This window comes from Petaurus breviceps, unplaced genomic scaffold, assembly GCF_028583685.1.
Source record: "Petaurus breviceps papuanus isolate PSGF00001 unplaced genomic scaffold, PetGlider_PUasm1.0 90638, whole genome shotgun sequence".
Taxonomy (NCBI): Eukaryota; Metazoa; Chordata; class Mammalia; order Diprotodontia; family Petauridae; genus Petaurus; species Petaurus breviceps.
The window spans coordinates 5,160,881-5,187,630 of record NW_027187295.1 but is presented as its reverse complement, the minus strand read 5'-3'; the positions used below and the strand labels follow the sequence as shown (position 1 = coordinate 5,187,630).

Here is a 26,750-nt window from a genome sequence, read left to right as displayed (position 1 = left end):
TAGAGGACCTTAAGAAGCAGATAAGAGTAGTGGAGTAAAAATCCGGAAGAGAAATGAGAACAATGCAAGAAAATTATGAAATGAGAGTCAACAGCCTGACTGAGGAAAATTACACCTTAAAAAATAGACTAACTCAAATGGCAAAAGAGGCTCAAAAAGGCAATGAGGAGAAGAATGCCTTAAAAAGTCTAATTTACCAGATGGAAAAAGAATCTCAAAAGCTCAATGAGGAGAATCATTGCTTCAGAATCAGACTGGAGCAAATGGAAGCTAATGACTTTATGGGAAATCAAGATGCTGTTGAACAGATCCAAACAAATGAAAGAATAGAAAGAAGGCAATGTGAAATATCTCATGGGAAAAACCACTGACCTGGAAAATAGATCCAGGAGAGAGAATTTAAAAATTATTGGACTACCTGAAAGCCAGGATCAAAGAAAGAACCGATAAATCATCGTCCAGGAAGTTCTCAAAGAAAACTGCCCTGATGTTTTAGAACCAGAGGGCAAAATAGAGGTTGAAAGAATCCACCGATCACCTCCTAGAAAAGATCCCAAAAAGAAAACTCCTAGGAATATTATAGCCAGGTTCCAGAATTCCCAGATTAAGGAGAGAATATTACAAGCAGCCAGGAAGAAACAATTTGGATATTGTGGAAACACGATCAGGATAACCCAGGATCTGGCAGCTTATACACTGAGGGATCAAAGGGCTTGGAATATGATATTCTGGAAGTCAAAGGAGCTGGGATTAAAACCAAGAGTCACCTACCCAAAAAAAACTGAGTATCATGTTTCAGGGGAAAATATGGTCATTCAGTGGAATAGAGGACTTTCAAGCAATCTTGCTGAAAAAACCAGAGTTGAATAGAAAATTTGACATTCAGATACAAGAAGCAAGAGAAGCATGAGAACATAAACAGGGAAAAGAAATCATAAGGAACTTATCAAAGTTGAGCCATTAACATTCCTACATGGAAAAACAATAATTGTAACTTATGAAACCTTTCTCAGTAGTTGAAGGGAATAGAAATATATATGTGTGTGTGTGTGTGTGTGTCTATATATGAGAGTATATGGGCATATGAATACACATGTAAATGTGTGTATATATGTTTATAGGTATACATAGAGGGCACAGGACCAATTTAACAGGAAGGGATAATACTTAAAAGGTGAAATTAAAAGGTGAGAGAGGAATATTATGAGAGGAGATGGGGAGAGACAGAACAGGGTAAACTATCTCATATAGAAGAGGCAAGGGAAAATGGTTACAATGGAGGGGAAGAACAGGAAGGCAAAAGGGAATGGGTCAACCTTATTCCCATTGAATTTGGCTTGAGGAGGGAATGAAATACACACTAAATAGGGTATCTCACCCTCCAGGAGAGTAGGGGGGGAAGGGGATGAGAGGGAGGATGATGGAAGGGAGGGCAGGTGGGGGGGAGGGAAGTTGGAAGAACCCACTTTTGAAAAAGGACAGGATCAAAGTAGAGAATAGAACAAGTGGGAGGTGGGATAGGAGGGAGGAAAATATAGTCAGTCTTTTACAATATATCTACTGTTATTGTTTTGCATTAACCACACATGTACAACCTATACTGAACTGCTTATCTTCCCAGTAAGGATGGGTGACAAGGGAGGAAGGGAATGAAACTGGAATTCAAACTTTTAAAATCAAATATATATATTTTGGGGTGGTGGGTAGATGAAAAATGGGGAGAAATTTTGCAATTCAAAATCTGGCGGAAATGAATAATGCAAATCAGAAGTTAATAAAGCATTTGAAAATTTTTTTTAAAAATCAATTGACATGGATGGAAGAAAAACTTAAAAAAAAATTTTTTTAAAGAATAATCCAAGAAAAACAAAAAGAGTATGAAAGGAAAGTCAACCAATTAGAAAAGGAGATCCAGAATCTTAACGAAGAAAATGATACCTTGAAAATTAGAATTGGACAATGTGAAGCCAGTGAAATTATATGAGATCAAGAAATAATTAAACAAAATATGAATAATGAAAAAATAGAAGAAAAGGTGAAACATCAGAAAAACAACAGACTTGTGGAATAGATCAAGAAGAGAAAATATAAAAATAATCAGACTAACTGAAAGTTATGTTCAAAAAAAGTATCTTGACACAATAATACAAGAAATAAAGAAAATTGTCCTAAAGTATTAGAAAAAGGGGAGAAAATAGAAATAGAAAAAAATCCATCGATCACCACTTAAAAGAGATCCTATGAGGAAAATTCATTCATAGGAATATTATAGCCAAATTCCAAAACCCCCAGTTCAAGGATAAAATATTAAAAGCATCAAGATTAAAGCAATTTAAATATGATGGTGCCACAATTAGAAATACACAAGACCTAGCAGCAGAGACATTAAAGGATCACAGATCTTAGAACTCAATATATTGAAGAGCAAAAGGACTGGAATTCCAGCTAAAAATAACACACCCAACAAAGTTAAATATTATCCTGAATGAAAAAAAAAATGGACAGTTGATAAACTCTCAGAATTTCAAGACTGTTAAAAAAAAATCCTTAACTTAATAGAAGATTCAACATATACGAACCAAGAGAAATATAAGTTATATACCAAAGACTGATTATAAAGGATTCCTAAGGACAGACTATTGACTTTTTACATATATAAAATATATGTCTAAGATTCTTATTAATAACTGGGTAGGTCATAAGAAAGATTAGGGTAAACTTCAGTATAATATGAATTTAAAAGGTAAAACCATTTAGGAACAGCTAAAAAGAGTAATTACATAAATGAGGTACAAAAGGAAGAATTGATACAAAGGAATTAGATGGGGAGAAGGACTGGTAACCTAGTTTCATCTGGAATGGGTTTAAGAGGGAATAATACATATGTATTTAGAAGAGTATAAAAGTCTTGGGAGAGGACAAGGGAGGGATCTTTAGAGGGGAGGGTGAGGGAATGGGTAAAAGGGGGGTATAGAAGGGTGTTTAGATTTATGGGAATGAGAGGATAGGGGATGGATATTTAGAGTAGGCAAGTAATAGGAGGGCAAGGTACTGAGTAGAAGCAAAGAAGAAGAGACAGGAGGGATAGGAAACAGGAGATACACACAAACATAAAAGAAAGATCAGGAGTAGAATATGTTCGGGAAAGTATATGTCTATATATATATATATATGTCCATGTATATAGCTATAGCTATAACTATAGAGAAACATATCTCAACTTTCTTGTAGCCTTCTGGGAGGGGGGTGGCAGGAGGGGAAAAAAGAACAAAGTTTAAAAAGTGCACAGCAGAGAACAAAAAAAAAAAAACCATGTCATGTGCATAGCAGAACATAAGAGAAGATTCAAAATATGTAACAATAAATTTATACCTGTCATCACTTTAGAAACACCATAACAATGGGGTGGCTAGGTGGCACAGTGAATAGAGCACCAGCTCTGCACTCAGGAAGACCTGAGTTTAAATCCGGCCTCAGACACTTAACACAAAAAACTAGTCATGTGACCTTGGGCAAGTCACTTAACCCCAATTGTCCTACCTTCCCCCCTCCAAAAAACAAAAAACTAAAAAAATTTTTTAAATAAATAAATAAAATAAAAAAGAAATACCATAACAGAATGAAATTTTCCCTAAGGGAAGTGAGTTTTGTTCTAATATTATGAAAAAGTAAGAAGAGGATTATTGAGAGATTTTGACTGCAATCTTGAGACCTGAATGTTGAGACTGTATCCACAACTGACAAGTCAACAGTAGCAGTGATTTTTTTTTGCATAACTAAAGTATTATAGCTCTTTATGCCTTTGTGTTATTGTTAATTATACTATTCATAAATTTTATAGACAGTAACTTTAACATATTTTTAAACCTAAGAGATCAGGCATTTAGATAGGTATATATAAAAGTTAAGAACTGCTTATGGGAAAAATATTAATTCAACTTATTAAATAAATTTAACAAACTGGGAATGGCTAGATGGTGCAGTGAATAGAGCACTGGCCCTGGAGTCAGGAGGACCTGAGTTCAAATCCAGCCTCAAACACTTAACACAAAAACTAGCCATGTGACCTTGGGCAAATCACTTAACTCCAACTGCCCTACTTTCCCCCCTCCAAAAAACAAAACAAAAAAAAAAAAAAAACTGGGATGGGAGCTCACAGTTAATTGATTAATTAATAAGAAAAATGAAATTTTAGTAAGGAAATATCTACCCATACTCCTGGATTATGTTAGAACTCAGGATGATGAGAATTAACATGGTAATGATTCAAGTAGAAGGCAAGAGGCTAACCAACCCACCTAGGCTACACAACAAGATAGTGGTCAACTCAAAACGCTGTTACAAGAGTAGCACGTGCTAAATTCCAGATAACTGACAAAGACAGTAAATACTATCAATGTTCAGATGAGAAAGTGTTCATTGATGGCTGAAAAGGTTGAAGAAGAATTCATGGATAAGATGGAACTTGATCTAAGCCTAAAAGGAAAGGAAGGAAACAAGTATTTATTAAGTACCTACTATGTGCCAGGCACTATGTTAAGTACTTTAAAAATATTATTTGATTTGATCCTCACAACAACTTGGTGGTGTAGGTGCTATTATTATCCCCATTTTGCAGTTGAGGAAACTGAGGCACATAGAAATTACATGACTTGCCCAAGGCCACATAGTTAGCATGTGTGTGAGGCCACATTTATATTCAAGTCCTCCTGACTCCAAGCCCAGCATTCTATTTCGCTGTGCCACCTAGCTGCATTGGGGAAAGACTGATTTCAAATATCAGGGAGGACATTACAGAATCTCAGAGAAGAAAAGGATATCTGAGGTCTCTAAGCTAAGCCCTGCTTAAACAATTATTCTCTATATATTAGCTACAAGCTAGTGGTCAACCAGGCTTTGACTAAAGATCTCTGGTAAAGAAGCACCTATTCTACCTTTATCCAGCTTGAATAGATAAATCATTTTTTTTGGACACTGAGATAAATCATCTCTCTATAGCTTTCAACTATTGCTTGTAGTTATACCATCAGGAATCCCCCCCAAAAAAATCTAACCCCTCTTTCACATTATATTCCATCAAGTACTTAAAATATCTATTAAGTCCACATAAGATGCTTAAGATATCTATAATTTGTACACACACACACACACACACACACACACACACAAGTTCCATAAATCCAGGGACTGGCATTTTTTATCTCTGTAACACCAAACATGTGCTCAATTCTTAATTCGTTTAATGGCAGCAAATTATTGTCTTATGCTTTCCCTTCTACCTTGTAAGATTCTTTACTTCCTTAGACATAGCTCAAGCTGTAACTTCTATATGAAAGCTTCCTATCCCCCATCTACTATTTAAATAACTTTAAAATAATGCCTCAAAATAAATTCTGGAGTAGCAAAACCAACAAAAGGACAAGGTGAAACAATTTCCCAGCCCAAAGTAACTTAGAAAATTGACAGGAAAGATCTGTTTCACTGGGGTGAGACTGGAGCACAGTTCAGCATAAGCCATGCCCAAAGAAGCCAGTAGCAGGTCTTAGGGTGGCTGAATGGGCAGTGGAAGCTTCTGGAGCAGACAGTAAGGAGGTCAGACAACTATTCAGAAGAAGAATATATAAAATCTTTTGCTAGAATTAGATGCAGGACTCTTGTCTTGTTGACACACTGTTTTGGGTGTCGTCCCAGGGAAAGAAGCACACTGGAGCACAGTCACAAAGGAGGGGGTACCCTGGTCACAATTCCAGAGTGAAAAGAGTGCTTGTGGCTACTCACAGATCAGACCACAGGCCAGGAGAGCAGTGGCCACACCTCTTCTTAAATCATGGCACCTTAGAAGAACTGAAAATGTACAGAGCCCCAGAATTAGCTCTGAAAACAGCAGCACAAAAAGCCTGAAGTGTGGAAGGTCCCCAACACCTCAGAAGCTGAGCTCAATTTTAACATAAAGTTAAAAGTCAAGAAATAGACTGGAAAATGAGCAAACCAAAAAAAGAACCTGAACATAGAAAGTTACTAAGGTGATAGGGAAGATCAAAACACAAACTAAGATGACAATAAAGTCACAACGGTTGTATGAAAGGCTTCAAAGAAAAATGTGAAGTAGTCTCAGCTTCCTCCCCCCCCCAAAAAAAGAATTTCTGGAAAATCTCAAAAAAAAAAAAAAAAAAGATTTTTAAAATCAAATAAGATAGAGGAAAATTGGGAAAAGAAATGAGAATAACACAAGCAAATCATGAAAAAAAAGGGTCAATAACTTGGTAAAGGAGGTGCAAAATAAAGAAAAAGAACACTTTTTTAAAATAGAATAGGTCAAATGGAAAAAGGGGTATAAAAATCCAATGAAGAAAAGAAATCTTTTAAAAAGCAGAATTTACCAAATAGAAAAAAAAGATGTACAAACATTCACTGAAGAAAAGAACTCCTTAAAAAGCAGAATTGGACAAATGGAAACAGAGTTACAAATACTTACCAAAGAAAATAATTCCTCAAAAATTAGAATTGGTGGCAAAGAATTGGAAATTAAGGGGATGCCCATCAATTGGGGAATGACTAAACAAGTTATGGTATATGAATGTAATGGAATACTATTGCACCATAAGAAACAAAGAGCAGATGGACTTCATATTTACCTGGAGAGACTTATATGAACTGATGCTGAGGGAGAAGAGCAGAACCAGGAGAAATTTGTACATAATTACAGATACAACATATATGTGATGACCAACTTTGATAGACCACACTCTTCTCAGAAATGCAGGGTTATAAGTCAACTCCAAAAGACTCATGATGGAGAAAGATGTCTGCATTCAGAGAAAGAACTAGAAAGAACAGAGTTTGAATGCAGATTGAAGCAAATTACCTGCTCTCTTTCTTTTTCTTGTTTGGTTTTGTTTCCTCTTTCCCATTGTTCATTCCATCTGATACAATCCCTTCTTTATAACATGACTAATGTCTAATGTGAAACTATTTAAGGATCCTATACTTGATTGTATGCTGCCATTGAGGGGGAAGGGGAGAGAGGGGGAGAAAATTTGAAACTCAAAGAACTGGGGAACTGAATCTTATAAACTCAAAGTAAACTAACAAATTAATAAAGACCAAAATAAAAAAAATTAAATTAAAATTAAAAAATATTAGAACTGGGCCTATTGATCTCATGACTCCAACAAAACAAAGTAAAAAAGAATTTTTTAAAAATAGAAGAAAATGTGAAATATCTCACTGGAAAAACAACTGCCCTGGAAAATAGATCCAGGAGAGATAATTTAAGAATTTTTGGACTTCCTGAAGGCTATGATCAAAGAAAAGAGCCTAGACATCATATTTCAGGAAATTGTTAAGGAAAACTATCCTAATATCCTACAACCAGAGGGCAAAATAGAAATTGAAAGTATCTACCAATAACTTTCTGAAAGAGATCCAAAAGTGAAAACTTCCAGAAATATTATAGTCAAATTCCAGAGTCCCCAGGTCAGGATGAAAATATTGTAAACAGTCAGAAAGAAATAATATAAATATCATGGAGCCAAAGCCAGGCTAACACAAGATTTAGCATTAAAGGATCAGAGAGGCCTAGAATATGATATTCCAGAGGGCAAAGGAATTAGGATTATAACCAAGAATCACCTACCCAGCAAAACTGAGTATAATCCTTTGGGGTGGGGGGTGGGGGGAGGCATTTAATGAAATAGAGGAGTTTCAAGCATTCCTGTTGAAAAGACTAGAACTGAAAAGAAAATTTGACTTCCAAATGCAAAACTCAAGAGAAGCTTAAAAAGGAAAAGAGGAAAGGAAAATGATAAGTGATTCAATAAGGTTAAACTGTTTACATTCCTAGATGAGAAGATGATATTTGTAATTTCTAAGAACTTTATCATCATTAGCAATTAGTAAGAATATACATAAACAGAGAGCATGTGGATGAGTTGCCTATGTTGAGGCATCTAAAAAAATAAAATTAAGATATGAGAGTATGTACAAATTTGTACTGAGAAAAGGGAGAAGAGAGAGGTAGAATGGGGTACATTATCTCATATACTTATGTATCCTATTCTAATCATTAGAATGCAAAATGAATAGCTATATCAAAGAATAATTTATTACCTTTCAGAAACTATCTCATTTAGCAAGAAAACCTGGGAAACATTACTTTGGTGCAGTTACATTTTGAAGAATAAACCCAACTAAGAAAGAATCACTGATTTGTGGTAGACAATGGGAGAGACTGTTTGGTTTGGTGGGGGAGGAGTAGCCCAGTATGTTTATGAGATTGGCTAGTTGGAAAGATGGCTGGCACAGATGGGAAAAGAATGGAAGTTTATATGAGACATCAAATAACAGGTCTGTGTTGCATTCAAAATAGTTTCTTTTCTTTTTTTTTCTAATATTATGTTTAGGCTGTTTAGAATGCAGGGAAACTGCAGTGATTCAGTCAAAATACAATTGCCCTATTGCTTTCTTACAAATAAGCAACATACGGTTAAAAGAGGGTAGGCACTCAAGTGATTTACTGATATGGTCAACTAAGACAGAGCTGCAAATGGAATTCATCCTTCATTTTGGGCAAAGACACATCTTCAGTTGTTTTACTGTGCAAAAGTTTCATTGCAGGGGCCTCACTCAGAGCTCTAGAGAAAGCTGCACATACAGGGACCCGTAGTTTTAAGCTTATTAAAGCTTAATAATACAGGGTGTCCCAAAGGCTTCATGCAGTTTTAAACTCACCAAAACTCAAAACTTCACTAAGACTTTTGGGAGACTTTGCATTATTCTTTTCAAATAATGAGGTTACTGGGGTGTTTTGACTCAAAAAAAAAAGGATAACAAATATTAAGAATTCTCAAGGACACAAGTATAAAAGAGAATATTATTAGTTGGTCAGGCTGGTAGGTGGCACAGTGGAGCACCAGGACTGGAGTCAGGGAGACCTGAGTTCAAACTCAGCCTTAGACACTTACTAGCTATGTGACCCTGGCTAGGTCACTTAACCCTGTTTGCTTCAGTTTCCTCATCTGTAGAACAAGCTGGAGAAGGAAAGGGCAATTTGTTCTATTATCTTTTCCAAGAAAACCCCAACTATGGAGTCACAAAGAGTCAGACATCCCTGAAAAGACTGAACAACAATCAGTAATGATTTGAAGAATTTTTTTTTCCTTGGGGCAATTAGGTAATGCAGTGGATAGAGTTCTGGGTAAGGAGTCAGGAAGATTCATCTCCCTGAGTTCAAATCTGGCTTCAGCTGTGTGACTCTGGGGAAGTCACTTGACTCTTTACCTCAGTCTCCTTACCTGTAAAATGAGCTGGAGAAGAAAATGATAAACCACTCGAGTATTTTTGCAAAGAAAACCAACAACATAGCATTGTTTTAAATATGCTCTAATGGTATAGGATAGTTTACAAATTATTTTAATATTTATTATTGATTTTTTACTCAGAATAATATTCTGAGGAGGGTAGTATCACATTTTATACATAAGGAAGCTGTGGTCCAGGGAGGTAAAGTCTCACATTTAGTGCAGAGTTAGTTAGTACCAGAGCCAGAACTCCCATTTTCTATCCACTGCTGTTTGATTGTTATTATTGATAGACTTCACTATTTCATATAAAAACCAGAGAGGAAGAAAAAAGACAGAGAGCCAATCAATGAAAAACTAATTAATATTTTTGTTTTCTCCCTTTACCCAAGCAACCCATCAATGTGGGAACTTTTCCATTTCACTCACCATTTTTTTACAGAATTTTCATATGGTACTGATTGTCCAATCATCCTTCTCCATTTATGCTTAAGTAAATTCTGTTTCTCTTAGCATTTCTTGGCTCAAGTTTATTTCTTCAGTGTTCTTATACCTATGCCCTTGTATTAGACCTTACCTATTTGGCTTCTAGTATATCTTCTCTCTTATATTTAAGATTCCACACATGAAATCTGTTCTATTTTGTCAGTCAAAAAAAGAGAAACTGATGGCTTTAGGTATTACTTTCCAAGAAGCAACCTGCCCATAATGCAAGGTATTGAAAGAGAGATGGCAATTTTGTCCATTTTTTTTTGTCTTAGAAGTTTTATTTCAAAGTACTAAGAACTCTGCTGCTATTGCTTTTAAATGAGCTATACATTTGAGATCTAGCACAAAATGCTTACTAAGTATTAAAAGTATGGATTTTTTAGGTTCAAAATGTTTAATATATGTTATACTACAAAAGGCACAGGCAAAAAATGCATTATTAGAATATAAATTGCAATGGAGATGATGTGGCTAGTAAATCAGGATGCTGTTATTTGTCTTTGAGATGTCAGAATCTATTATAGTAAAAATCAATTCCCCAACTAGAATTTCAAAGAAAGGAGGGGGAGGGAAATTTCCTGAAATAAGAATAGTCTCCTCCCTTGAAAGCACAGCAGTTTTAAGAATAAAACTGTTACCTACCATGGCCCAAGAACAAAGAAATCCTTCATTCTGCCATTTGAAACCAGAAGATTTATGAAGATTTCTTTTTCAAACAACAAAGAAAATTAAAGTCTTCAATGAGCTTTAAATGGAATTTTATTTCTGAAAGTCTAGATGACTAAGATTTTACAGAGTAGGGAGCACAGGAACAGTGTTGAAAGAGGAGGATAAATTAGGAATTAAAATCAAACCCAGATGATGCTGACTCAAAGATGTTAAAATCTCAAAGCTGTTTCTGGAGAACTGCTAGTATTCTATATGCACTAGAGAAATGGCTTGGGATATATAATCTTCTCTAGAGACTGTTAAGAACCAGAGATATATCCTGCCACCCCATCTGCTCAGGGTGACATTTACATTACTATCTGGGAAAATGGTATCTCACTTTCAGCCCTTGTTATATATTCCACCTTAAATCTATTACATTATTGGATGGGGTGACTGCCAGAGGATTCTGGGCAAAGATTGTTTCAAATACAGGAAAGCCCTGAAATTTCTGATATCATCTGAGTGTTAAATGCATAAGAATAACTCAAGTCCAGGATTTTACCCAAAAAAAGTACCTATTGCTTATTGACATTTTTTTTGAAAATTCATAAGAAAAGTCAAAAATTTAAAGAGTGACTGATCAAATTATCCTCTCAACTCTAAGGTTTCCACACTACACCTTATTTTAAAAAGAAATCTTTTGGGTCAAGTCCTTCAAACAGCACATTCCACAGTTTCCCAAATGACTAAATTACACTATTTTATCATTCTAAAGTGTTTGTAGCCTATATTAATTTTGTTGTTCCCTTACCTAATCTATCACATATCTTCTTATGGATATCTTGTGATAGATTTCCATTACAGAATATCTTTTTTTTTTTTACTGACAGATTAACAAACAAGAGTCTTAAAACACTGTAGTACAGAAAAGGAGAAAAAAAAAATCCTTTTTATGAGAGTGGGTTTCCCCTCCCCTAAACAGCCTATCAGACTACTTTGTTTCATCTCATAATTCATAGTGAGTTACATTACCTATATATCTCTAATCTTATTCATGGCTTCAATGTATTTTCCTACAACTGTCCAGCACTATTGACTTAACAATATGTGATTTCTTTCCTGCTTGAGCCACTCGTAGAACTGAGGCTATGAGGGGGGGGGGACGGAAGGAAAAAGGATTGTTTTTTTCTCCTTTTCGGTACTAGAGTGTTTTAAGAGTCTTGTTTGTTAATCTGTCAGTAAAAAAAAAAAAAGATGGGGGGGGGGGGGGGGAAGGGAGGGAGGGAGAGAAGAGAGGGAGGGAGGGAGGGAGGGAGAGGGAGAGGGAAAGGGAGAGGGAGAGGGAGAGGAGAGAAGAGTGAAGAGTGAAGATCTCCTTGTTGCCTACAATTTTCCCCAAACTGATGAAAGAAGAGGTCTGATTCCAGTCCTACCCCTTAAAAGTCTGTATAATTGAACAAAGAGGTTTTTTAAAGTTTGCTACATTTTGTGATTTTACTCTTAATTGAATCTATTTCTTTTTCTTTACTTTTACTTGACTCTTTGCAATAGAAAATGATGCAAACTTTACTACATAAATACACATTAGATACACATGTATCCTCTTGCCACTTCAAACAGATTATTTTTAATACAAAGAAGCTTTATTTAATCATTTTTATGCTACTCATGAAGGAAATAATTAAAACCCCATTGGCCAACAGGTTAACAATTTTATAGTTACCTAAATCAAAGTCTGAGTCTATTTTAAAACAGGACTGATTTTACTTGATGAATCTCCAAAAGTACACTTCATTGAAGAGTACTGGACAAAAGGTTGAATAGATGATCTCTATGGTCCCTTCTCTCTAAAAGTAAATACTTTTACTTTAAAGTACTCAAAAAGCATATTCTAAAACCACTACAATTCTAAGAAATATTGGTGTAAAAGAACACCTATAACACAAAAATCAGAACAGGAAAAGAATCCATGTTGCCCTGATAAAGAACAAGAATTTTTAAAACCATGTCCTCATAAAAGAATCAGTCTGCTTATTTAGCATATAACTATTGAGAAGCTGTGAAAACACATCAAAGTGCTATTTTTCAAGGATTTCCAGACCACTTTCCATAAAACCTATAGTTAAGTGTCCATTGCTTTGTACACTCAAAATATAAGGTCCATTTGTTTGCTTAACCTTTTAAATAAGTACTAAATATCTATTGTGAATGGTAAATAAGAAAACAACACATGCTTTTTTAGCATCTAGCTATGAATTTGCCTTTAGTACTAGGTGTATGTCTCTGAACAAGTCACTTCACATCTCTCAGGCTGTTTCCTGAACTACAAAATAAGAAAAAATCATAGCAACTAACCAATCAAATGAGATAATATATTAAATACTTTGAAAATTAAAAAGCACAAAAATGCTAGTTATTATTGTATTTGACATCTTGTGAATTTCTAAAACAAGGGATTTTCAAAAGACAACATAGTACATGTAAAATTATATATAAATAAAAATTATCTATGGGATATTATATATGTATTATTTAAATTAAGGGAGCACTGAAAAATTTACCTCTCAAATCTATAGATATGGGAAGGATTCATGACCAAATAGGAGACAGAGAGGATCACAGGAGGTAAAATGGATAATTTTGATTACATGAAATTAAAAAGGGTTTGCACATGCAAAACCAATGCAGCCCAAATTAAAAGGAAAGCAAGAAACTGGGGAGAGGAGGATTTTCTAGCAAGTTTCTCTGGTAAAGGTCTCATTTCTCAAAGATACAGGGAACTAAGCCAAGTTTATATAAATAAAGAGTAATTTACCACTTGATAAATAGTCAAATGATATGGCAAGGCAGTTTTCAAAAGCAGACATCAAAGCTCTCAATAGTCAAATGAAGAAATGGTTTACATCACTAATTATTAGAGAAATAAAAATTTTTTAAATTCCAATGTACCACCTCACATCCCCCAGATAGGCTAACGTGACAGAAAAGGAAAATGACAAACACTGAAGGGGATGTGGCTAAATAGTCACAGTAATACACTACTGGTGAAGTTGTGAACTGGTCCAACTATTCTGGAGAATAATTTGGAACTATGTTCACCTTTTGACAAGATCTGTATCACAAAAAGATAAAAGGAAAAGGAAAAGGACCTATATGTACAAAAATAATAATAATTAATAGCAGTTCTTTTTTTGGTTATAACAAAGAATAGAAATTGAAGGAATGGCCATTAGTTGGGGGATGGCTAAATAAACTGTGGTATGTGAGAGTGATCACATATTACTGTAATATAAAAAATGATGAGAGAGCTGGCTTCAGTAAAACCTGGGAAGACTTATATGAGCTGATGCAAAGGGAAGTGAGCAGAACCATTAATACTGTACACAAAAGTGTGCAGCAATATTGTAAGGATCATTAACTATAAAGGCTCAGCTACACTGATCAGTATGATAATCCAAGAAAATTCTGAAGGAATCATAATAAAAAATGCTATCCACCTCCAAAAAGAAAGTTGGTAAAAGTTTAAGTGCAGATTGAAGCATATTGTTTTTCACTCTATTTTTCTTGCATTTTTTTTTAGCAACACAGCTTATATAGAAATGTTTTGCATGACTTCATTGTATAATGGGTATCATGTTGCTTTCCTTCTCAGTGGGTGGGGGAGGAACTTGAGAGAGAGAATATGAATATGAATCAAAATTTTTAATGGATGCTTTAAAAAGTAATTTTGAAATATTTTTAAAATAAATATTAAATAATAAAAATTTTAAAATAAAATAAAAAATATTAAATAATAAAAATAAAGAACTAATTTAAATATATAAGAACAAGAACCATCCTCCAATTAACAAATTGTTAAAAGGTGAAGAGGAAAAAGGAACAAGCATTTTTTGTCTAGTACATACCAGATACCATGATAAGGGATTTAAAAATATTATCTGAGGGGCAGCTAGGTGGCGCAGTGAATAGAGCACCAGCCCTGGAGTCAGAAGAATCTGAGTTAAAATATGACCTCAAACACTTAACACTTACCGTGTTTCCCTGATAATAAGACCTATCCCGAAAATAAGCCCTCCCCTTACTGTGTAAGATTCCTCTAAAATAAGCCCTATTGAGATTGCTACTGTAGTGAAGGTGATCCCCCCCCGTGAAACGCACGCCGCGCTCCGAGCTGCATCCAATCAGAGCTGCAGCAGTGAGCTCGTCATCCTGTTCTTCCCCAGTGATTTGCTTGCTGGCGCCATTGAGAGCAGTGCTGCGGAGGAGAGCTGAAGCAGGACAACATAAGCCCTCCCCTGAAAATAAGCCCTCTGGTGTTTTTCTTTCCAAAAAAAATAATAAGACAGTATCTTATTATCGGGGAAGCACGGTACTAGCCGGGTGACCTTGGGCAAGTCACTTAACCCCAATTGCCCAGCCTTCCCCCCTCCAAAAACAACAAAAATTTATCTGATTTGATATGATCATGTAGTTTTTCAAGGACTAAAATCCAAGTTCTCAAAAGCCACATATAAAATGCTCCACATCACTAATAAATAATTAGACAAATGAAAACTAAAGCAACTCTGAGGTTCTACCTCATATTGGTAAGATTGGAAATGATGACAAAATAAGAAATATTAGAGGAGCTGAATGAAAACTGACACACTAATGCACTATTGATGGAACTGTGAATTAACTTAGCCATTCTGGAAAACATTTCAAACACTCAAAAAGATACTAATATGGACACACCCTTTAATCCAGTGCTGTCTCTAGTAAGCATATACTGCATAGAAAACAAGAAAAGAAGAAAGGTGTCTATATGTACAAAAATATTTATGGTAGCTCTTTTCTAATAGCAAAAACTGGAAGCTAAATGCATGGAGATGCCCACTTTAGTCAGGGAATGACTAAACAAATTATTGTATGAATGCAATGGGATATTATTAAGTCATAAGAAATGACAAAATGAACACTTTCAGAGGAAACTGAGAATACTTATGTGAAATAATGCAGAGTAAAGTGAGCAAACCTGGAGAACATTTTATAAATTGACATTATAAAGGAAAACAAATTTTAAAGTCTTTAGATGTCTGATGGATGCAATGTCAAACAAAAATTCCAGAGACCTGATGATGAAGAATACCACCAATCTTCTGACAGAGAAGGGATGGACTAAAAATGCAAAATGAGACATATATATATATATATATATATATTATTGTACATATTGGTAATGAGGGTTTTCTTTTATTTTTCTTTTGCTCAATTGTAGGAAAATAGGAGGAAGAGAAAACAAAATACTGGTTAACTGATTTTTTTTAAAAGAGAATGTTTTTTAAAACACTTATCCACACTTAAAGTCAATTCTACCCATTAGTCATGATGACAAATTCTTCACAGAACAAAGTTACCCTTCATTGTATCATTTTACTCTAAATTGATGCTCTTAGTAATTGCCTCAGACTCCATTTTACTTAAGCAAAATACAGCAAAACTATTAGCAGTATATTCAAAGATTTCAAAGCACAAGATCATTTAACAATACAGAAATACATTTTGATGACTTAATTCTTACCCTCTTCTAAAATATTAAGCAAAACACAGTGAGTCACCAAAAGAAAAAAAAAAAACATTCTGCCTGATAGAAGGTTCACATCCTGACTACAGTTAATCAATTAGAAACTCATCCATCCACCTATTCATCTATCCCCTAAAAATGTCTGTCCCTCATCCAAATTCAAGTATCATTGCTTAATCTAATAGGGAAGAGAAAAAACCAGAGTTTGGAGATAACAATTGACTCAATTCCCTCCCTCCTTATACGAAGCAGAAATTTGGAAGAAACTCCATCATCCTAAAGGATTACTAAACCTGGAAGTTATTGTTCTTGACTCTAAGGACATTCCACATGTTCCCATAACTTTTACCCAGGGTTGAGGCTGCCAATCAACTGGTATTCTGATCAACTAAAGTCTACACAGAACTTGGTTGAAAATTCAGGATTAATTATTTACAAAGTTAAATGACTATTCTAGATTTTAGTAGATCCTTTCTAAAAAATATTCTCTAAAATATAATGTATTTTTTACAATGTGACCTTAATAATAAATGGTGACAATGCTAACAAACTATTGGCATAAACCTATTTTAATTTTAAAAATCATTAAATGAGTTAGTAGTCATTTGAAGATTGTTTTATTTTACTGTGTATAAAAGCTTCAATAAAGTCCTACTCTAATGCCTCATTGTGGAAGGGAAGTGGTCCTATGATCATGACAGGTACACCAATCAAGTACAAGCTAAACTGGTTAAATCTGCTATAAAGACTTTGAGTATACTATCAACAGACTATCTACATTCTCAAGTCCAACTTAAGTACAATGACAATTATCACTAGTAGGGATGCCATTTGATGATGAATTCTTTGGGCTTAGCAACATACCATGAACTATAGAGAGATAACTAATAAACATGCTCTATGCCGTCCTCACACTTACAAGACAACTCATCCCTAGCATATTGAATTTCCTTTCCCTCTAGTTTGGAGGACATGGACAAGAGTCATACAAGACAAGCAATCATGGATGAGTTGTATTCTGTATCCCTGAAGGGAAAAGCACCACATCAATAAAATAGATCTATTGAAGAGTATATATGAGTGGATGGAATAAATTTATTAAGTACCTACCATATGCCAGTACCTAGCATATGCTAAAAACATTACAAATATTTCATTTGATTCTTACATGATGAATAAAAACATCTTTAAATCATTCAGATTTCTAAAGAGACCAGTAAAATAGATATGTATTATCAAATTTGAGTGATTCAAAAGGGAGGAACAAAAAAAAGGACTTTTTTTTAAGCATTAGTTCATCAATATGATTTTGACTCATTTCTATAATGACTGAAAGTTATTACTATTTAATAACTACTTAGTAGTGGCCAATGTGAAATGCCAATAAGATCCATTCACTCCAGGCCCTAAAGTATTGGCATTTATAGCAAACTATGCAAAAATAACTCCCAGTTGAGATCACAAAAAATAAAAAGATATGGATTTTAATAACATAAAATCCTATATACCAGTGCTAGCCTTGGCCAAATGTGAGTAATACTCTGTGTATGTGTCTGTGTGTGTATGTGTGTGTGTAAAATTGCAGATTCAACAGCAGAATTCCAGCACACAAAAAGAATCCTTGACATCATCAGATAGAGAATGGGAAGTCAATTTAGAGATTATCTTCACATCCTTCATATTCTAAATAAGCACATCACTTTTCTGCAAATCTTGAAGGACTTTATTAACATGAATTAGTTTGCCAAAGCATCATTTTAACAATAACTGATGGAAAATATTATTATAAACATTTTTAACTAATGAACTTGGGCAAAAGTAGGTTTAAAAAACTGGCTACAGTCACACAGTAACAATGATGATGGTGCTTGAACCTCATGAAAATTTTAAGAGAAAAACAAGTCTCATATTCAGATACCAGGGAGGACATTATGCTGTGAAAATATTTGGTAGGGGCAGGTTAAACATACTGAAAACATTGAAGATTAACTATGAAAAGGGATATTTCTCAAATTGAGCAAGTCCTCACAGGTTTTTCCAATGTAATTTTTTTCTTTAGTGTATAAAAAGTATCTGATAAACCCAAGATGACAAGTAGTGAGGCTAGCTTTCTTTATGTCAAAGTCTTAGGGAAAGAGAGAAATGGTGATAACATTAGAATTCATCACAAATAGCAGTGGAGCATAGTGGAATGGATGCACACTTGAAATCAGGAGACTTGTGGGTTCAAGTTCTGACTTTGACATTATCACCTTAGTCAAATTTCTTATCATTAAAGTATTACTTATACTAATTTCACAGAGTTGTTAGAAAGAATGTGTTTATATACTTTAAAATGCTACATAAATGTAAGTTTTTATTATATTAGAATATCTACCTTAAGTCCTTTATACTTAGGACAAAGCATTCATAATTCTACTTGCTTTCATAATTTTCTGTGTTCTTCTGTAATCACATAAGTATTGATTGATTGAAAAGTATTGATTGATTATACTAATTACTACTAGTAAAAGAAAAGGGTGTGCCATAGTGTATCAATTAATACTTATGTGAACACATAAGATTATGAAAACAAGTAGAATTATGAATATCAAGTAATTTAATATTTACTAATATCAAGTAATTTTACTAACTTCAAGTAATTTAATACTAATACCAAGTAATTTAAGTAATTAGTAATTTTGCTAATTTGCTACTTTACTAATTTTAAGTCCAAAAATAGTATCTAAACAGTTTTAACTGCCATAAATCCAATCTTAGATATAAGATTTTCCTGAAAATTTCTTTAATTCTGCAAGCACATGTTAAATGCTTATTATGTGCAAGGTATTGTGTTAGACTTGTGGATGATAAGTTTTAAAAAAATCTCTACCTTAAAGAGTTTATGTTAATAATATCACTGTAACAAGGTATATAGATAGATACACATATACATATATAACACATACACACATGCATATGTATATACATACACACAACATGCATATGCTATATACTATTGGTTTAGACATTTTAGAAAAACATTATGGAAAATTATTTTCATATTTTAGAGGAAAATTACTTCATTTTAATTTTTCCATATTATATATTCTTTTACAAAATGTAAAAAAATTTATGATAATCTAATGGAATATTAGATTTCCTGTAAGAAACAATGAATATGAAGAATACATAGAAGACTCACATGAACTAATGAAAAGTGAATTAAAACCAGGAAAACAAAGAATATATGCTGATTACAACAATGAAAATTGAAAACACCAACAATATGGAGGCAGAGCCAAGATGGCAGAGTAAAAACAGGAACTTGCTTGACCTTCTGCTCCAACCACCTCCAATACCTGTAAAAAGTGACTCTAAACAAATTTTAGTGCTAACAGACCCCACAAAGTGACAGAAATAAGTCTCCTGCTGAAAAAACCAACAATAAAAACAAAAACTAAACATGAATAATTATAATGACTGCCCTTGGATCAGAAGAAAAGAATATGAGAATATAAAACTACTCCCTTCCTTCTTTGCAGAGGTGAGTGACTATTGAATATCTACTCCCTTACTTGGCTAATATGGTGTATGTGTGTGTGTGTATATACAAACACAGAGAAATGTATATATAATATATATTTAATTAGCAAAGAAAATGGAATGTGGGAAAATTAAAATTGTCACTTTTCTTCTAAATTACAATATATGAAAATAATTTCCCATAATGTATTAATGAAATGTATAATCAACAGCATATAGCACACGGAAACATAATTTTCAAGACTATTTTTTTATAGATATAGAATATCTATAAATATTCTAGATATAGAAGAGTTAGAACTAGGAGAGACCTTAGATTATCTAATCTGATCTTCTCCTTTTATGGATAAGGAAAATGAGGCTCAAAGAACCAATATGACTTTCCTAAGGTTACACAGGTAGTCAACAGCCAGGCTGATATTAGAATCCATAGCCTCTTACTTCAAATACAGTTCTTTTCCTTCATACCATGCTGCCTCTCCAATCCTAGGTTATTCTCTTTATATATGGTCAATGAAGAAAATACTACTATTCATCTCTAACAGGTTGTCTAGGCTTATTGCTTCTTCTACCCGCCTTTGAATTTTCTGGGTGATCTGAGTGAACAGAATGTGGTTATGACAATTACTATCAGCCCCAAAGCTGGTCCTGGACACCTCAAACTTTTATTTCCCCCAAAAGCTAGCATAATCACACAAACCAGGGCTCTACAAATTGCAGAAAATAAATTCAACTCAACAAACGTGTTAATTACCTACTGTATGAAGACCAGTGTAGTAAGGAAGACCAAAAAAAAACCCCATGTATTAATTACCTACTGTGTGAAGACCAGCATAATAAGAAAGAAAAAAAATGACTAAATTAGTCCTCTTCCCTTGTTGGAAGAGAGAGATACATAAGATATGCAAATAGTTATAATACAAATAATACTTTTCAAGTATATTAGAGAATTTTTTAAAAAGTACTACACAGGGTCCGAGAGGGGAAAATTATTTATTAATTAGAAACATGGGAAAGTTTCTTGGAGGTGCTAGTATTTGGTATGTCCCTTTACAGGAGACCTAAGAACTGAAATAGGTATGATACACAATTCAATAACAACAGGAAAGACTGTAAACAGCATGAATAAAGGCAATGAAGAAGTGAAAATAAAGGTTATGAATGACAATAATTTGTAGTATGTGGAAGGAAATTGTACTTTGAGATAGTGTAAAGGAAGAAATGACAGTGCTTGGTAACTGATCAGATATGAGTAAGCTGGATAGTTTCCTATCTTATCCCTTGTTCTCTCTTCTTAAAGGAAGGGCAAACCATCATGGCAACACTAGAAGTGGCAACACTCTTTTTAAGATAGTCATGAGATAGAAACTAAGTTTTTACTTTTAAAAACTTAGCTATTTATCAACTATTTTTAAATTATTTTGTAATTATTTTGTAATTTTTTACTAACTATTCTTTTATTTTTCAATATTTTAGAAGAGTCACATATATTTATGGTTTCATTGTATTTCATGAAAACTAACCAGTGACACTGGCTATAAACTAAGTAGCTAATTTCTCCACTATAAGTGAAAAGATGAGACTTCTAGTGATCATTTATATCACTATCCTCAGTCCTGTCTAATCTTCCCCTCATTATTCTGCCTGGAAACGATCCAGTTTTTAACTGGATACACCTTGAAACAATAACAACATCAGCACTTCTTAGCCTAGCATTCAAACTCCTTCACAATCAGGAGGAGGAGCATGATGTAATAGAAAAAATCAATATCTTTTATAAGAAAAGTGGAAATAAAACTCAGCAAATTAGCAGCTGACAAAAAAAATGGACACAAATTCATTATGTTGTGAATTATTTTAACCATTCTGGAAGCAATCTGACTTGATGACAAGCAAGTGACTCAAATGTCCATACTCTTTAGAATAGTGCTGGGCAAAGAGTAGGCATTTGAGACATCATTATTCATTCCCTATCTCCCTCTCTCCTTCCTTTTGACCACGAGATCCCAAGGCTATATACGTATACACCAATATGGGATAAAGATCCAATCTATTCCAAAATATTTGTAGCAGCACTTTTTAAAGTAGCAACAACAAAAAAAAAAGCTGGGAAAATGACCATTAATTGGTGAGTGGCTAAACAAAATGTGGTAAAATAAGCTAATGAAATATTACTTCTGGGGGTGGCTAGGTGGCGCAGTGAGTAAAGCCCCAGCCCTGGAATCAGGAGGACCTGAGTTCGGTTCCAGCCTCAGACACTTAACACAAAAAAACTAGCCGTGTAACTTTGACCAAGTTACTTAACCCCCAACTGCCCTACAAAAGGCAAAAAAAAAAAAAAAGAAATATTACTTCATTGTAAGAAATAGTGCATATGAAGAACACATTGAGGTCTGGGAAGACTTACATGAAGTAATCAAAATTAGAAAAACAATATATATACTGATTACAATGAAAATGGGAATAACAGCAATAAAAACTAAAACTAAACATTGAATAATTATAATGACAGATCTTGGCCCAGAAGAAGAGACTATTAAGACCACTCCTCCCTTCCTTCTTTGTAGAGGTGGGAAACTATGGAGTATATTTGCTTAATATGTTGGTTAATTTTGCTGAACTTTTTTGTCTCTTTCTTTTTTATTTCTTGTTATAATGGTAGGGAATGGGAGAAGATATGCATTAAATCCTCAACATTCCTGCATTTAACTTTCATGACTTCAAGCAATAACATGATTTTATTAGTAGCTTCATTTTCACTTTCCCATTACAATGAGATGCACGATACCCACAAGTTTGTAGAACAGCTGGTATTCTACTGGGGGCTTCACTGGTCTTGCTTACCCTATTATTGTAAAGAGTTCCCCATGCATTCATTACATATTTTTATTATTTGCCTTCAAAGCTCAAAATTTGGTGTTAAAATTATGACTCCAAAGCATAGTATAAACTCTTTGGGTTGAAAGGTCAAGTGTACAAAGTTAGCAATGCAGCTTAATGAGAAAAAAGTGTTAAGCAAACTTTGTGCTGAAATATCTGCAGCTTCTAGCACCCCAAGTTTGATGTTACAAATCAACAATTGATTTATCTGCAAAAAGGAGGAGAGTATTTATGGTACTGGAAATTTCATGTGTCATGAAAAGTGAATATTGTCTGAAATTAAAGGGTTTTTTTAAATTAAAATGTTAGCACCAAAAGGTCACAGATTTCTAGATAATTGCTAGTAAGAAAAATGTTTTGCATGTTACCAATTTTATTTTGTGTATTGCATTTTATGAGTTATTTCATGGTTACTGTGTTAGGAAAAGTATATATTATCAGAATTAATGTTTTGTTATAAAGAATTACATGCAGAAAAGTGTATTTTCAACAATGTCCAGTGAAAAGATGACAATTTTTGGTGATTGCAGTAACCTGATGCTCTATTTTCCATAGGTTCAATATTTCAATATTCACATTTTTTTTTAACTTTCATGCCATTTTCTAGGACCATTATCCCTGTGAAAGTTGAGTATTGACTGTATTGGGAAATGAAGTTTATACAAAGATGAGATAACAATAAAACATATTTTTTTTTGAAACATCAAGGGATTTTGTAGCTGGAAGGATCCTAAGAAATAATATATTCTATCCACCTCATTTTATGAGTGAAAAAACTGAGGCCAAGACAGGGAAAGTTACTTGCTAAGGGACTAGTAGAGTAAGCCTAGAAAATTGTGTCTCCTACATCCAAGCCCAATATCCTGACCTCTACAATGTCAAGTCTGAAGGCCTGACAAGACTAGATAAATAAACTTGAACAAGTCAATTAAGATCTCTGAGCCTCAGTTTCCTCATCCACAAAATGGAGATAATAGATTTCTTAACTCACAATAAAGTCATTATGAAGATCAAATGAAATAACATGTATGAAGTATTTTGTATATCATAAAAGTACTATGAAAATATTCAGCTATTAGTCTTAACTATCTTTCCAACCTCACATGTTACTCTTCCTCACATACTATTTACTCTGTCCAACTGAACTACTTACTATCCCATCATTCCCTACTTATCTTTATTCAAGCTATTTCTTAGACTGAAAATGTCCTATATATTTATCTTCATTTACTGATATCTTATTTAGCTTGCAAGTCCAGCTCAAATGCAACTTCTTCCATGAAGCCTCCTCTGATCGCTGGGATAGAAGTGCTCCTCTCAGACCTCATCTGATCTCATGACACTTTGTACTACTCTAATGTATTAGTTATATTCTAATTTGCATTTCATCTATGCATAGATCTTATCAATCCTATTAACACAAAAAGTTACTTGAGCACAGGAAATCTGTTTTATCTATCTTCCTATTTCTCTCAAGAGCTTAGAACAGTGCTGAGTACAAAGTTGATACATGATACATTCTTTGTTCCTTGAGTGAATGAGTAAATGAACACAGAAGCAAAAAAAAAAAAAGTAAGATGCAGTGATAGCTATGGGCATAGTATACTGATATTCAATTAAAATTCAAATATTAGAATATTGTGGTAAAGTGAGGAAAGTCAAACAAAGCTGTAGATCTGTGAGTCACTTAAAGAACCTAATGAATGAACCTGGCCATAGCTATCAATCACTTTTCAATTTTTTGTGCATTATGCATGGCTATTAGCTAAAAATGCAGATCCAAGACTCATAAGCTTACTTGATAACTACCACATCCAAATATTTTCTGAGCTTTTGAAAAGAAAAAATTAAATTTTTCCACAACACAGTATCAGTCAAAGGAACTTAGTATTTAAAAGTTATTACTAAAGTCAGCAGCCATACTTTCAATTGTCTAATGAGATATCAGGCACCACAAATGTATTAGGTATAAGGGTAGCCATAATCTTATCAAAGTAATAGTAAAGCCTTTATTCCACCCCCCCACCCCCCCATCCCTACCCCAGGCTTTTGATGAGGTTACATGGTTCTATATGCCTATTAAGGAAGACATCAGCTGAATTACCCTTTGTTCATCACCGGTTCAAATTCTAAGGTGATAAAGAGAGAACCCCTCTGGATACAACTATACAGGCCCTGACATCAATCTGTTAAACAGTTGTTATTTTCCTGATGCTTGAGAATTCTAATCTTTAAATAGGGTTCATTAGTAATGTTATGGAGCGTACTGGTGATGTTTTCCTTCAAAAGATACGTGCAGTAAAAATAGAAAAAAATTTAATGTTTTAACAGTTGCTCATATTCCTGCAGCCAAAATAAGCTGGACTAGTGAAATTCCACTTATTGTTTAACAACTACGTAATTTTTTTTAAAAAGATAATTTATGGACAAGGAAAAAACTGTCAATAATCAGTTCTTTATTCACAGACTTGGCTTCTTATTTTTGAGAGCTTTCAAAGATATTCACCTTCATAAAGCATATCAGAATAACTATCATATTTCCATCTTAAGATTCTTTAATTTTGTGAATAATGTTTCCACAGAACATCTTTTCAATTGCTTTGCTACCATCCCCAGATACAAGGGTTGGGGAATGGAGAGTAAGAAATCCTATCAAACACATATCTTTGGAGACATTTTTAATTCAGAGTATAGTGAAAATCAACAATCAGGTTTTTGGAGGCACTGGAACTATCTACACTTTATAGAACACTTTAAGGCTATTTCATTCTATGTACAGAACTTTGAAAAATTAAATCAGTCTGGATGTTTCATAATTTTCAGGTGGGAAACCTAAGTGGTACGCTTTGAGGATTCTTTCAAAGCAGGACCATGTTTCTGTCTCTTTGAAATCCTCATTTTCAACATCATGCAGAAGGGTAGCAGGCGGTAATTCAAAACCTCATCAACATTATCATCATCAAAACCCCACTACAACGTAATTCCTAACAGTTTCCATAGAAAATGAAGCCTAGGAAGACAGCATTTCAGCAATCGAAAAGTGGGGGGAGGGGGATGTGTGTTATTGCTATGGGCAATTTTGCCCCTGGCTTACAAGTGGAGCATTAGTCTACGTAAAAATAGTAAGAAACATAATCCCCTTACCTCCATAACAGTACAGTAACCCTCGTTCCCCATCTCCATCAAGCATCTGGCTCATATAAGTTCTCCTTACAAGTAGGAAAGATTGGCCTGTACAACCCTAAATTTATAAGGATCCTGTTTTAGCTGGGAATCGGATAGAAGGGTGAATCTTTTGCAAGGTTGCTGTGCCTCCAGGATAGTAAAGGTAGGATTTGGAAAGCCTGGGTGTGCGTCAGGATGGGAGATTTAGGAAGAGAGAAATTCATTCTTGGGAGGTAGAGAGAATTTGGGAATAGAGGAGGGCGAGGGAAGATTGGTTAAGGTAGCTATCCTCCCCCACACCCCCAGATTGCAGTGCAATGCGCTTAAAAGAAAACCAGACTCTGAAGGGATCTTTCTCAACCACAAGGGAAGATCGGGGATCTGAATAAGCAATATGGAGAAAGAGAGGAACCGGGAAATGGGGCGATGGAGACAGATCTGGCTAAAAAAAAGCGAATAAGTGTCCTGAATCAAGCAGGAGGAACGAACCGGAAGAAAAGCCGGCATTCGGGACCATACCTGAACTGGACAGAGTAGAGGATGCTCCCGGCACCTCTGGCCTGTCCTCCTCCTCCTCCTCCCGCTGCTGTTGCTGCTGCTGCCGCTGTTGTTGCTGCTGGATCAGGCTCAGGTCGGAGCGGCTGGGCTCGGCTCTCGAAGCTGCGGGGACAAGCCGCCCTTTCAGCAGCACCGCGGCCAGACCTAGGAGCAGAGTGAAGGGAAAGCTCCCGCAAATCCTCGACATGGCGAAAAGCCAGAGGGCAGCGGAGGCATATTGCGACAGAGGGCAGCTCTCGGAGCGGAGGCGGTAGAGGCAGCGACAGCGGCCGGGCTGCCTGCTCCCCCGCCTCAGTGGCCCGCGGACACTCGGAAGCCCGCTCACACACACATGCACAGGCACACACACACACACATACACATACACCAAGACACGCGCAGCGGGGAGAGGAGGAGGTGGCTAGGATGGAAGGGGAGGAGAGAGGAGGGGAGGGGAGGAGAACGCTTGGAGCTCAGCACATGTGACGGGGGCGGGTGAAGATCGGAAGGTGAAGGAGGAGGAGGAAGAGGAGGACTGCTCGCCGCACCCCGGAGGATTAACGGGGTTGGGATTGGGAATTAGTTCCGAGAGCCTGAGTGGGGAGCACTCAGTAAATTTCTGCTATGTTATTCTTTTATTT

General features: G+C 34.9%; 1 protein-coding gene and 1 long non-coding RNA gene across 2 annotated transcripts in view; one reads left to right on the top strand and one right to left on the bottom strand.

Annotated features, from left to right (window-relative positions):
* FAM171B (family with sequence similarity 171 member B) overlaps positions 1-26,545 on the bottom strand; it is an 87,398-nt gene extending 60,853 nt beyond the window's left edge. Inside the window, exon 1 of the mRNA XM_069064513.1 lies at positions 26,092-26,545. Within this exon, the coding sequence (XP_068920614.1) occupies positions 26,092-26,317 (226 nt within the window). The 5' untranslated portion in view covers positions 26,318-26,545. The remainder of the gene's footprint in view (positions 1-26,091) is intronic.
* LOC138143314 (uncharacterized) overlaps positions 1-26,750 on the top strand; it is a 358,919-nt gene that overhangs the window by 76,153 nt on the left and 256,016 nt on the right. The window lies entirely within an intron of this gene.